The sequence below is a fragment of the Taeniopygia guttata genome, chromosome 21 (genome assembly GCF_048771995.1).
Source record: "Taeniopygia guttata chromosome 21, bTaeGut7.mat, whole genome shotgun sequence".
In the NCBI taxonomy this organism is placed as follows: domain Eukaryota; kingdom Metazoa; phylum Chordata; class Aves; order Passeriformes; family Estrildidae; genus Taeniopygia; species Taeniopygia guttata.
Genome location: NC_133046.1, coordinates 5,355,817 through 5,370,520, shown reverse-complemented (window position 1 = coordinate 5,370,520; position 14,704 = coordinate 5,355,817). Strand labels below are relative to the sequence as shown.

The 14,704-nt window shown below is 46.9% G+C and overlaps 1 protein-coding gene across 22 annotated transcripts in view; it reads right to left on the bottom strand.

The window, feature by feature from the left end:
- EIF4G3 (eukaryotic translation initiation factor 4 gamma 3) overlaps nucleotides 1–14,704 on the bottom strand; it is a 138,524-nt gene that overhangs the window by 96,001 nt on the left and 27,819 nt on the right. For 8 of the 22 annotated variants that reach the window (XM_030289413.4, XM_030289414.4, XM_030289422.4 and 5 more), the window contains exon 2: nucleotides 1,193–1,268. In XM_030289413.4, the coding sequence (XP_030145273.4) occupies nucleotides 1,193–1,268 (76 nt within the window). Of the gene's footprint in view, nucleotides 1–1,192; nucleotides 1,390–4,430; nucleotides 4,512–5,989; nucleotides 6,202–14,704 lie in introns of those variants that run through there. The other 14 variants (XM_072917412.1, XM_072917411.1, XM_072917415.1 and 11 more) reach the window with 9 other exon arrangements.

The window sequence follows — 14,704 nt, the reverse complement described above, 5'->3', positions numbered from 1 at the left end:
CTAATGTTTTTCTATAATCAGCTTCTGTTCCTGCATAAAACGTAGTGAATTTATCCCATCTACAGCTTTTCTTCCTGTTTTCCAAATAATTAAAAGAGCAGCTTAAAAGCAGGGTTTTTTGGCATTAAAAATATTTGCACTATCCCAACCACAAAAGCAAAATATGACTTTCCCAGGGCTGTGCTGATTTAGCAAAGTCTATAAATAACCCTGGGCTTCCAGCTATTGCCATTGGAAAAAATTAATAAAAGGAAAATACTATCATGTTCACAAACAAACATTGCTGTATCTAAGCTAAATTTCTACAATAATCAATATTATACATTAGCAATCATCTAGGACAGTGAGCCAAAGGCTTCTATCCCAAATATTCTATTTACTATCAAAATATTTCCTCCTCTGTGTAATGGAATGTTTCACGTGAAAACAAATCTTTCTTGATCATTTTTCTTGTAAGAAGGTACTAGAAATGTGAAGCCACTAGTACACAAAAAAATCAGTCCGTGTGATGCAGGGGAAAGAGGTGGAGCCACCCAAGTGAAAATATGGCCAAAACACTGTCATTCCAGTGACACTCTCACACTGGGAGAGTGGGAAAACTCTCTCCAATATGCTAAATAAAACTAGAGACACTTAAAAATAGCAATGGACCCACCAGTATTTCAATGACTTCTCCCTTTCTTGCTCCTATGCAACTAAAAAGATTATTCATAACATTATGGAATAATTAAGGTTGGAAAAGACCTCCAAGATCAAGCCCAACATTCCACCAGTATCCCAGTGCCCACCCAACCCCTGTCCCAAGGTGCCATAGCCACATATCTTTTAAACACTTCCAGGATGGGACTCCACCACTGCCCTGGGCAGCCTGTGCCAATATCTGAGCACGCTTTCAGCTAAGAGATTTTCCCAACATCCAGCGTGAGAGGTTCACATGGCACAACTTGAGGCTGTGACCCCTTGTCCTGTCCTTGTTCCCTGTGAGCAGAGCCTGACTTCCCCCTGGCTGCACTCTCCTGTCAGGGAGTTGTGGAGAGCCAGAGGGTCCTTTCTTCTTTTCCTTCTCACATGCCACCAAAAGAGTCTTTTTGAGCACCATTTTTTCAGGGGCAAAAGGAAGTTGCATTATCTCCAACGCTCGTTTCTGGCTGCTCTGGGGTTTTGCCCAGCCCCGATCCCCGCGGATACTCACAGTGCTGTACACAGCCGAGACGGTCGGAGTGAAGATCCGATCCTCCAGGGGCTGCTGGACAGGACCTCGGGGGATTCTGCAACACAGCCAGTCAAGGAAAGCAGCGTGGAAGGCAGGGCCGTGCTTGGGGACCCCGGCAGGGACACCCCACCCTGGAACCACAGCCGGGCAGCTCCGACCCCTTGGGATCTCCCACCCTAGGAACGAGGGAACCAACACAAACTTGTCTCCGAATAATCCACAAAACCTTGGGCCTGTCCCCCACCTCTGCTTCTGTTTGAAAGGGAAAAAGCCCCGGAGTCACAAGCCCTCAGCAGATCAGCAGGGCACTGCCGGACAATGGCAGCTCCTGTTCTGCCAACCACGCAGGAATCCTGCTGGAATTGTTTCCTTGTTTGCCTCTCTTCACCCAGTGACTCCTTTCCTCATCCACCCACCTAAAGAAAGGGCTGGCAGAGCGATGGGAGGTTTTGAAGAGCTGCTGCAGGGTGATTTAAAGGCAAATTGAACGAGTTTTCTTAACTGTAAAGGCATTGTGAAAATCTAAGGGTTTTAAGAAAGGGGAAAAAAACTATGCACAAAAAAAAAAAACCCACAACAGAATCTGGTTTATTTGTGGAATAAAACAGGGAGGATGCAAGAATCCAAAAGAATAAAAAAGCCTGACTTGGGTAACACCTTGTGGCCTCACATAGATCTGGACAATACCCAATGCCCACTGTCACAGAAAAGGCACCTGCTGAAATATTTTCCTAAATGCCATAATTGGATTTCACCTTTTTGCTGTTTATACTTTACACACCAAAATTTTATGTGAAATGAGAATAGCTGGATTGACTGAGGTTCTTGTACATATGGAAGGACACAAACATGTTAACATACTTAAAAAGAAAATAAGAGTCATTAAAACACTTCTCAGTTTTATTCTAACAAGGAAAAACACATTGCTAAGTTAAATTCTGAACCCAGATTAGTTTGAGTCACAATTTCAAGAGACTCTTTGCACCCAAGTTTGAGTCTCAGATTAATGCTGCTGCCCAAAGTTTTGCCGGAACCAACACCAGTGACAGGACAGACCCTGTCGGCACTGACCCAACTCAACAGCCACCCCAAGCTCCACAATCCCAACTATTCCCCTTAAAATGGACCAAATGTTGTTCAGTCACAACCTGCTCTGCCCCTTCCCACTGTTCACAGCACATCCCAGCTGGATCAGCTCCTCCTCCAGCAGCGCTGAGGCAAATTTACAGCACCAGAAACACACACAGAGTTAAATTTACAGCCTCGCTCTGCTCTGGGTTTGAACATCACCAAAAAGCTCCTCCTCACCAAACAGGCTCAGAAATTGCTGTAAAACTTCTCAGTTCAATGAGAAGAATATATTCAGTGTTTGAGCACCAAACACAATAAAAAGGTGCTCGATGGGATCATGCTGGGATCAGCCCTGACCTTCGCAGGGAGGCCCTGGCCTGTCACAGTAGCAGGTGACAGAGGACAGCCCAGGGCCACCTCCAGGGCAGCAGAATCAGGAACAGGATCCAGCCCTGATGGTGCCTAGGCTGAGGCTGGTGCTCATTCACCCTACATCTCTTTCTGCCTTTTTTCAACGATGGCAAGATTTTGTTTGCGGGGTCTAAAGCTCATCTGCACTTAGCTCGTCTGCCAGCTCAGGCTCAAGTGGTGTCATATAATAAACAGAGAGGTTTTTAACAACCAAATGGGATTTAAAACCCTGACTCAGCCAAACAACAGTAAGATTTGTCACAAACCTGAACAGAGTCACTCCCAGCCTTCATCCCAAGGATCTTGCATTCACCCCCAAGTTTTGGAAAACAACAAAAAAGCCAAAATCTGGGACAGAAGGATTAAAAACACACTGGAAGATGGAATGAAAACTCAAATTTCCTGCTGTAGCATCATTCCCTCTCCCCCAGAACATCCCTATAACAGGGATGACAGCCTGAGGCGTGGGATGAAGCTGCCCCCCTTGTGTCACAGCTGAGATTTCCCTTCTCCCTTCTCCAGGCACTCCTGACAATCCATTGAAGCAATTGCTGCTTCAAAAGGGATCACTCCTGAGTTTGGAAAAACGGTTTCATCCCTGTCAAGGTTGGGATTTATTTTCTTATTTTAGAACTTATATAAGTCAGGAGGAAATAATCCCCTTTGAGCAGAGCAATGGCTCTTTTTGCACCCAGGAAGAGCTGCCTGAAGGAAAGAGAAGTTTAGATGGATTTGCAGAGTTTGGAGTCACTGTTTAAGATCTCTCCTAGGAAGGGATAATTCTCATCAGATCCAGAAGAAACCTTTTAAGTCCTTTTTGCAAAAGGATTTGACCTGGACATAAGACCGATAGGAATAAAATGACCTAAATTCCAGTATATCTTAATGAAATAATGGTTAGAGAAAGTGATTATTTCCAGTATCCAACATGGGGCATCCACAGGCTGACCCTCTGAAAGAAGTTCAGTAAGTGGAAAGGCTCCTGCTTCCCTGAGAGGAGCTGGACTAGTGGAGAGATTCCAGCTTCCCTGAAAGGAGCTGGGCAAATGGAAAGGCTCTGGGTTCCCACCAAGCCTCTTGAAGCTTGAAGGTGATTTCCACCACCTTCCCTCTCCCTCCACCTGCCAAAGGAGCCTGTTCTTGGATAACAGCTGCTGTTACTGGGGGAGAAGCGAGCCAGGGTGACAGCAAAGCTCATCACAACTTGTGCTGATGAGGCTCTTCTATGAAAGGGTTAAGTGACAGCATGGATACCCTACCACGGAAGGTGAACAGGTCAGGGCAGGCAGGTGGGAAGCAGAACCTCATCCAGAGCATCATTCCATCCTCATGCACACCCACACCACCCCAGGGCACTCACTCATCTGCTCTCAGACACAGATTTTAGTGCCACCGGGGCTGCACATCCCAAAATGCAGCACAAGCTTGGGATTGCTGCCCTCAGGCTCCCCCAGCACAGCCAGGCAAGTCAGGAGTGAGAGTCCAGCCAGCCCAGCCTTGCTGCAGCGCTGGATTCACCACAGCCAGGAACACCAGGATGCCCTGAGTAATTCAGGCAGCTCTTTTGTGTTACTACCCTCCCGTGCTGAGATCCAATTTAGGAGCACCCTGTGCCCTCCCTCTTCCTCCCCCATATCCTGCCACCCACATCACTAATTTGGGCAACTATACTCTGAAATCATCCAGGAGGGTGGGAAGGGAGAGGGAGCAGAGGAAAAGCAAAGAGAATCCAAACCTCACACAGTTTTCACAGCTCCTTCCACAGGGAGAAAAGATGAGGAGAGCAATGAAGCAGAAGAGCAGGAGCAAGGGGACCCTGTTAAATCCAAGAAGAACCTCTTAAAGTACCATCAGTTGGTAAGATGGAACTGCAGCCTCTGCTTTGCTCATGTCAGGCTGAATGACTCCTCAGTACTCTCCCTGCTCCACCAGCATCATGCCAGGATCTGGGAGAAGGATGGCAATCCTGGCAGTACCAGTGCTGGATTCTCCTCATCACTGTTCAGGGCTCATTAACTCATGAAATATATCTCTAAAATCTCACCTAAGTGAGATACTTCTGGCAAATTCATAAATGCAGGCACAGATGCAATGGGTGTTCCACCTAGTCCCCATCTGGCTGCAGCAGTGATTACAAGCTGGGGAATTTTGGGAGCTATTATAGACCCAGTGGGAGAAGGAACGCTGGCTGGAAACCACACAGAATTTTTCTGGAAGCCAAAAATCTCCCTAAAAAGAAGAAGATCTCTGTTAATTAGACAGCCATGGCCACACTCTGAGGAGAGGGGAATATGTGACTGCTCTGCAAAGCGATTAAGGAAAAAAAAACCAGCCTGGAGCTGCTGGAGCAATCAGTGACACTGCCAAATGCTGAGTGAAATGACAGCAGGAATTCCTTGCAGAGATCTCCTCCTTCTATCACATTTATCTACTTGTTCCAATCATATTACAGAACTGCGATTCTGCGAGATTTCTGTCTGCTGTTACAGACCTGGAAGCACACACCAAAACCAGCCATTCCAGCAGGAATTTGTACAGCTTTCTCTGCTCCACCAAGATTGCAGGAAGACAGAGAGAACATTATTCCATCTTCTCCCAAAATGGATTAATTTTCCCTTGAATGGTGCTTTTCACCTAAGATCATTTCAGCAAATAGGAACCATTTTACCCTGAGCACCGCTGACCTCTCCTCCCCTTCCAGCTCACAGCTCCGAGGAACCATCTCTTCCCAGGAATCAAAACACCTGCAGTACCCACAGGCACCTATGCAAACACCTTACACAAAACCAGTCCAGTTCTCCTGATTTTCATCTCTGCCCAGAAATGGAGCCAGTCTCCCACCGGCTTCCCCAGGGTTATGTAATCCCCACACATGTTCCCGCTTGTACCAAAACTGTGCGTTAAAAATCCCAAGGAAAAACTGTCAAGCAAGATTACAGAAGGGCAAGAAACCACATCAAATTTGAGCATTTCTTTCAGTTTTTTGGAGCAAGGAATCTATAAAAGCCAAGCATGCAGGGATGTGATGGCAGAGAGCTTTCCAGGAGCGTGTTTCTCCTCTGCAGCCTCTTCTCTGTTCACCATACAATTAAAATGCAGGAGGTGAACATCCCAACAGCAGCAACACTTCATTGAGCCAGCTGGGTAACACAAGGCTCTGAAAAGGTTCAAAGGGAAAAGCTCTGCCACTCACAGCAGCTGGAATTTCCCTGGTATCACCCCATCCTTCCCAGCTCTACCAGCCTCCACTCGCAGGGTCAAGCCTTGTGTACGGCATGGCACTCTCAGTCCTACCTGGCAGGGAGCTCCAGCAGTGAGATCCAGGGAGCTCTGGCAGGGAGATCCTAGAGAGCTCCAGCAGCAAGATCCAGGGAGCTCTGGCAGGGAGATCCCAGGGAGCTCAGGCAGGGAGATCCTAGAGAGCTCCAGCAGCGAGATCCAGGGAGCTCTGGCAGGGAGATGCCAGGGAGCTCTGTCAGGGAGATCCTGGAGACTGCTGTCAGGGAGATCCCAGAGATCTCTAGCAGGGAGATCCTGGAGACTGCTGTCAGGGAGATCCTGGAGATCTCTAGCAGGGAGATCCTGGAGACTGCTGTCAGGGAGATCCCAGAGATCTCTAGCAGGGAGATCCTGGAGACTGCTGTCAGGGAGATCCCAGAGATCTCTAGCAGGGAGATCCTGGAGAGCTCTGTCAAGGAGATCCCAGGGAGCTCTGGCAGGGAGATCCTGGAGAGCTCTGGCTGTGAGCCGGCTCAGCGCCACGTCCTCTCCCTGCATCCATCAGCGAAGCCCACGGCTACATCCCCTCACAGCCACATCCCCTCACAGCCACATCCCATCCGTGCCACGCCGGACTGGCTCCGGAGCTCTTCCTGCCCATCCCCACGCAGGCAGAGCCTGAGCTCTTAAAGAGGCAGCACGGGGGGACCTCCGTGGGATTTGGGACCCGAGCACTGCAACCCCGCTGCCATCTCGCTGCTTCCCCGACTTCTGTGCTGTGCACGCAGAGGAAAAGGGATGGGAGGCAGCATCATGCTCCTCCTAGCAAGTAGACAGGGGATAATAATCAAGCCAAGCTTGTAAAGGAAAGGGTAAAGGAAAAAGATCAACTCCTCCACAGCACAGAGTGGTTTGGAAAGCTTCACGGCAATGAATGAGGAGTTCAGAAAGCATCAGTGCTCTCTATCAGAAGAATTAAATCTCAGCACTAACTCCTCAGCAGGAAATTTTGCAGCTTGTTTCCCCTCAGCTTTTATCTTGCTACTCCCAAATGTAGCACCACAGACTCCTTTACTTAGCAACTACTTCAGCAATCAATTCTCCCTTCTAAATCAATCCCTCTTTTGACAGATCACGTTTCAGAAGCCTGAGGAAGGAATGCTGGCAAAGCAAACTACAGCCTTTAGAAGACAAAACAACAACAAAATCCCAAAGCAAACTCCACCAAGTGACACATTAATTGGGAAAATGAAAAAATATAAGATCAAAACAGTGTCATCATCTCTCCATGCTGAAATGTGAAAATCAAACTGACTTCTTCCAAGGAAGAATAAAATTCAGGTTACAAAGCAAGTAACTCCAAACTTAGGTAAAGGCAGGATTGATGTTTCCTGGGTGACCATAATTCAATCCTCCTGTGTATCTGCAGAATCCAGCCCCTAATTACAGAAACCCATGCTGATTTTCCCCATTCTCTGTCACCTCCACATTTTCAGCTCTTACAGGACTTGAGCACCCTGACCCTTCACAGCTGAGCTGCTCTTGCTCATAACAGATGAGAGATAATTAATCTTACAAAAATCAAGACCAACATAACTTTGGAAAACATTTAAAGACCCCACCTAATAAAATGCCTACCCTTCCTAACCATCCCCTGCCTCCATCCAACGACACATCCCATCTCACTTCCTTCAGAGTGCGTTTTATTTTAGGGCGTGTTTGGGTGGGGTTTTTTGTCTGTTCAGGGTTTTTTTTTTTTTTGCTAGTGGATTCCCAACAAGGGGATCAGGTCCTTTGGCTGAGTCTTAAGGAATGAGGTAGTCTCTGTATGAAAAGAGTGCTTTTATTTCCGTTTTCTCAGCTGGATGCAACTGCTCTTACACAATGCGATGGGATGTCAAAACAAAGCACAATTCTGAGCCCTGACTATACCACAGGTCAAGCTCCAGGGAGGCACTGGTGTTACAGTGTTTGGTGTTTATTGTTACTATTCCAGGGAAAAACAAGTACAACTTTTTGCTGGCATGAGCACTCAGGAATACGGTCAAGGTTAAGAGCTGCAGGTGAGGAATTCCTTAAAAGCTCATGAGAGCTTTACACCAATAATTAATTCTGATCTAAGGACTATTTCTGGCAAGTCAAATGTTTTAAAAACAAAGGAACACAATAAAAAGTGCTTGCAAAGTGGCAAAAATGGGGTTCATGGTTTAAAAGTACTGAGATTTTTAATAGAGCAGTACATCATCCCTGTCAAGAGATGCAAACCTTAAGGGTCTGCCACTTTCCAGAACAACTTATCCCCAGAAGGATCCGATGGCAAAAGCCATTATTAAGCTTGTTTCAACATTTTATGGCCCAGTATAAAGCTCCTTGGTGCCACATGTGTAGTCAGTGTTCATAGTCCAACTGCCATTTATCAGCCATATAAATTTTAAGTGGATCAATGAAGTGTTTGTACAAACAACCTCTTTAATCCTTCATGTGTTTTGTGTATTAAACTGCATCACTGAACTCTCTTTAAATTCTTGTTTATGGGCTATTTTATACTTGGAACAAAACCTTAAAGAAGGTATTTATCTTCTCCTTTTGTACCAGAAATACACTTACATAAATATTGTTGATGTTTCACCATTCCTTTATTGCCTTGTTCAAAATCCCTGACTGCAAGACTCGTTCCTTGCTCCCCAGCTAAACTCTGAGATGATAACTGGAAGTTACCATCCTGTCCATCCTCCTCATTAAATCATCCTCCCCCAAGCTCTGGATCCAAATGTTACAGCGAGGCTCTCTGCTTATCCCATCTTACTGCATGCTCTAAATGAACACTCTCCTTGTAACAAAACTTGCCTCAAAATACATCTTGAGCTTTTTACTTAATTATGTATCATTAATCTCAGCACCAGCTTCCAAATAATCCCAAACACTGCCTTTCCCTGCTGTCTGCCACACAATGCACGGAGCTGAATGGGATCAGGGAGAGCTTTCCAAACAGAAGGGGCACACAAATCCCGATGAACCTCAATGCCTGTCGGAAAACAAGCTTTCCATGGCTGAAAACTGCAGCTTGAAAGGAAAATGTGACCTTCAAAAGCTCACTGAACAGCATGCTGTGCCCCTCTGCCCCCAGCATCCTGCCGCTGTTCAGAGTCCTGCTCCTCTCTCTTTGGGGTCCCGCCACGTTTTGGAATCTGCGGATGCGGGCGTTGGCACATCCGAGTGTGCAGCCCAAGTTCAGGGGCAGAGCCCACCTGGCACATCCCCAGGCTCTGTCTGCAGCAGCCACAGCCACAGTGCACGTCCTGTTTGTACCTGAGCACGTCTCCAAATCCTCCAACTTACATCCCTTTAAATATCCATTCCACAAAATACCCCAAGATCCCAGACTGTGGGTTCTGAAGGTCCCCACAGCTCATCCAGTCCCACCCCTGCCATGGGCAGGGACACCTTCCATTATCCCAGTTCACTTCCAAGCTCCATCCAACCTGGCCTTGCACATTTCCAGGGATGAAGTAGCCACAACTGCTCTGGGTACCCTGTGCCAGAGCCTGCCCACCTCAAAAGGAAGAGTTTCTGCCCAGGATCTCCTCTATCCCTGCCCTCTGGCAGTGGGAAGCCATTCCCCTTTGTCCTCTCAGTATCTGCCTGTATAAAAAGCTCCTTTCCCCTCCATCTTTGGTCCATGTGTGATAATCTCACAGTCAAGCCAAACATGAATGCCAAAGGAAAGCTGGGGGCTGGGGGAAGGTAACAGAAAAAAAAAAAATCCCTTTGTTGCAAATTATCCATATTCCCCACATCCCACTGATTCCATGATGCTTTCAAACACAAACCAGCAATATTGGGAGCACCAGCTGCAATAGTTCCACCTGCAGACAAGCACCTAATTAGCCAGAGCTCATTACTTCCAGGCTCAGTTCTGCATCTCTAAATTACCCAGCACTGAGACAGCTCACCCGCACTAAATCACCCCAGACCTCGCCTCACCCCGTGTGTCTCCTGCCGGCACAGAGCTCCCGGGGGCTGGCAAGACCCACACGCCAGCGAACGCCACAAAACCCCAATCAATTCTTCTGCCCAATACAAACGTGTTTCTAAGGGCAACCTGATTTTGTTAGTTCGTCTCTGTCTCCCTCCACTGCAACCTCAGCATGGAGGCAAAGTGGTTATTTTCAGCTGAGACCTGGAAAGGTTGTTTGGGGTGGAAGAAACTGTGTCTAAGCCCTGCTAATCCTGCTGGGATTTTCCTTGAGGCGGGGTGTTGGTGGGTGGGGACGGGTCTGGAGGCAACACACGGAATATTTCTGTAACTGTGAACTTTGAGGTGTATTTTCAACGTTCTCAGAAGTGTTCACAGCACAGCCTGGATAAGGTTAAATCCAGGTTTCAACCCAGCTGTGAAATATTAGTAATTACCAAAATAAAGCCACAGAGTCTCCATGGCTTGTGCCTGTGTCAGCTCAGGTAACAGGGTGAAAAATGTGGCAGGAGAGCATCTCTTGCTCAGCTACAGACAACTTCTCACCAGCTGACTTGTCCTCTTTCCTCCATAAAAAACCAGCTACTTCCATATTTTTCAATTTACATTTTATTCTCAAAATATATAGACTCTTCTAAGAAATGAAAAAGTCAATACATGTCATCAACTCCCTTCAGCTGGAAATCATGGCATTGCCACGGAGAGGCATCACAGGGACTGGTGCCAATGAAGCCTTAAAATTCCATTAATTTTAGGAGGGTTATTTATGATTGTACTTGTCCATGTTAATTGAAACTCCCATTAGGCTGCAGAAAATAGGCAATGCTCAGGAGTCTGGAGCAGCCCTATTTGTCTTCCAACAGACCCTGCTGCTCTGAGTGATTCCTCATGGATATCTAGCCACAAACCCCAGGACAGGCACCTCATAAAGAGCCCAAAATATTAAGGTGGGGGGAAAAGGCTCAATAAAGTGAGCTCTGGAGACTCCAGCTGAATTCTGGAAAATCAGCTCTAAGTAGCAGAGGACTACAGTGGGCCAACATCCCATGGAGATATTCCAGATGAGGCCTGAACTCCAAAATGCACCCAATAAATTGGAAGCAGAGCTGTGTTACACCAGCAGCATGCACACCCAGCCAGCTCAGAACAGCTTGGCCCCAAAAACAGCCCTCAAGTCCCAAGCAGGGCAATGCCAGGAAGTTAGGCTCATGCTATGTGATATAGGGCTAAATACGTCCTAAAATTCCATGAAATTACTATGGATCTCTGCTGGAGCTGTGCTGCTCTCAGCAATGATTAAGCTTTTCTTTGCTTTCTGCCCAAGGAGAGAGCCAAAGCGTGGGAATGAAGGATTTTGGTGCTGCTGCTCTTTACATTCATATATTAAAGGCAAACCTGGATGGAATGGTCTCCCTGGGGAGGTGGTGGAGTCACCATCCCTGGATGTGTTTAAAACAAGACTGGATGTGGCACTGGGTGCCAGGGTTGAGTTGAGGTGTTGGGGCTGGGTTGGACTCGATGATTTTAAGGTCTCTTCCCACCTGGTGATTCTGTGATTCCCATAGGAGGTGGTAACAATCTAAACCTTCAGTATATGAATTCACAGGTACTGAGAGAACCACCAGTTTCACAAATCAGGCAAGTCTGGGAGGACTTAATCAGAGGATGGAGGTTTGATGGGACTGGGAAAGGAGGAGCATGTACACACCCTCAGGAATGAGCTGAAGCAGTGCTGTGCTATACCATAACCATGTATCTACCTAAGCAACGCTCTGACTGGAGGCCACAAGGGGGTTTTTGAAGATGCTGTTCCCCACACCTATGTGCATCTCTTCCAGCACAACCTACTACGAAAGCAGCAGCTCACTCATCTGGAAGCACAGGGGATAAAAAGACCGCAGTAAAATAAAGGTAATAACAAACAGCTTTTAGTTTTGCCCTTCCCAATTACAGAAAAGCCACCAAGCCATCCTTGGTGCACCATCCCCCAGGGGCTGACCAGACTTGACCACAACAGCAATGAACAATCTGAAGGCTGCAAATACAGATACAAGTGTCAAAATCATCCAAACTGAGTATGTAACAGGCTTTCAGTTGACCAGAGACAGTGACATTTATTCTAAAATTATTCTTGTAGTTGGCAGCAGCTGCAAAATCACCTTCTGTGCTTTGAGACAACCCAAACATCTGCATGTTCTCACAAAGGCAGAAGGTCTCCTATAGGAAACGCTGGAGGTGCAGCAGTTCCTGGCTTGACTGCTCCAAACTGGGCTTGGAGCAACCTGGGACACTGGAAGGTGTTCCTGCCTGTGGCAGGGGATGGCACTGGATGAGATTTAAGGTCCCTCCCAGCCAAAACTGGTCTGGGCTTCTATATGACCCATGAAGTTGATTTAAACAGGAGAAACCTTCATGATTCCTGATGAAGAAGCTTTTCCAGACATTCTCACATCCCAAAATAATTAGCATTTTAGTGGCAGTTTACAAGACTAAATAGTTCAGCTGCTTCTTTTAATTAGAAGATTTTTATGCAACTATTGCACCCCTGCTATTCCCTGAAATGAGACAAAGCTCTGAAGCTCCTTTGCCATCGAAATCCTTATTTTTGTGGCCCTGACAAAAATAACATCCCTTTTAGTGTCAGCCAGCAGACTGCCAACCTCTACAACATCACCTCACCTTGCTGCCCTCCCAACATTCTCATGTCTACTCAAGTAAAATGAATGTAACAAATAACATTAATTCTAATAATAACAACAACAATAATAATTTATTGTGCAAGTGACTGAAGTCAGTGACTTACTGTTTTACATGGCTCTTACATTGCATATCTCATACTTTCAAAACACAAGGGACAATCCTGGATCAGAACCAGAAAAGGCTGGGAAAAAGCCCAAGCCCTCCATCCTGCAATACCTCCATCTATCCATGCCTGGGTGGCCAGGGAGGGAAATAAACAGAGATTTCAAAGGTGCTGCAAAAATTGATGTTCCCCTTGCACCCTCCACCTCTGTGGAGCACTGTTTAGAAACCTTCTGGAGCACTATTAATTAGGGGGGCAAGGGGGCATAATTCCAAGTCATGGAGTAGCCCCAGTGTCCCTGGGAAAAGGGAAGAAAACCAAGGTATGGCTCCCTGAGGGCACAGTGCTTCCCCTGCCCCTGCCACAGGTCAGCTTCCACGGGATCCTAAACCTGCCCTGATGCCAAACACTGGCACCCACAGCTTCTGCAAGCTGCCTCAGCAAGGAATAATGCTCCTCAGAAAGGACTAAGGATCACAAGATCTCTTTGTGAAACCAGCTCAGCCCGGTGATTCAAGAGAAAACTATTTTTTTAGCCTGGCTGGGTGAAGTTTTCCATGAATTCTTTGAGCTGATTTAAATCACCAAACACTCACATGATCATCACATCTGAGACCAGTCAGCAAAGGCAGATCACCCTTCCCACTGCAGCTCAGAGGGACATCTCTAATCCCAACGTGAAACCACATCCATGAAAGCACTCCCAGAACATCCTAAACTCACACTGTGAACCACAGGCTGGTGCCTTTCTCAGCCGGGCAGAGCTCCTGGTCCTGCTCTGTGGCTTTGCCTCCTTTGCATTCCAGTGGAGGGACTGGGTATGACTACACACCAGGCTCTTCCTACACACTAGCTCTTCCCTTCTCCTCGTGTTTCCACACCTCCACTACAGTCACAGTCCTGTTGGAGTCAGGAGAAAGCCCTGAGGGACCAAAGCAGATTTTGAAGCTGTGAGAAAGGAAGTAAAGCAATGGGTATGTTCACAGCAGCTGGAGTCACAAGGAGCTCTGTGATTCTCAAGGATTATTTTAGTCCTTCATGTGAGATGGCAGGGAGGTGAATCTTGGTAGGATGCAGCTTATTCCTGAGGGATGGGGTCTGTCTAGGCGAAGGGAAGTGGTGCAGAGCAAATGAGTGAGAACCAACACAGACACCACAAGGACCACTTGAGCCTCAAGGCAATTCAGGCCTTAGGACAGGACACAAAACTTGTCACGCATTTACCAAAGGAAAAATAAGGACATGGGGAAAGCAACACTTTATCTGAGAATAGATTTCCCACTGCTTCCCTTCAACACTGAGATTGTTCTCTATGTTACTACCTGATTTGAAGTCTTCTAATTTTTTAATGAGCAGTTCATTTCAGTGTCATTAGTTCATTAGCATGCTGAAGCTTTCAGATGTTTTACATACTACCTTGAACATGTCACCTCTTGCCTCCCCTGGAAAGACACTTTGGGAAGGGCACCCTTCCATCTGGAGCTGCGTCCAGCAGTGCACAACCCCATCCCGTTCTGTGGAACAGATCCAAATCCTGCAGCTCCACCCCTGCAAATGCTCCAGTATTGTTTAAAAACATCAGCCGAATGCTACGGTCACAAGCCAAGCTGTGATGGATATTTGGAATCTGTCCCTCCGCAGCCCCCTGACCAAACAGCAGTGCAGTATGACCCAAGTGATGACTGTAACACAGGAGGGGGTTTGGAAGGGACAATTCCAAGGGAAGACAAGTTTATGCAGGGGTCAGCTGCAATTCCACATCATCTGCCAGGCGAGGGGCTTTAAATTGTTCCTTTTTCTGGTTTAGGGATTAAGCACTGTGGGGAAGGAGATCACCAGCACTGGGAACAGGGAGCAAGGAGAGATCACGGACAGGGTCCAGCCTGGAGCTCATGATTTACCCCAGCTCCTACCTCTTAGTGCACTGGTGGGAACAGTATTTATAGGAAGTGACACTAAATGGAGCACTGAGCACTAATTTACATCCAGGGAATCTTTTCAATAGACATGA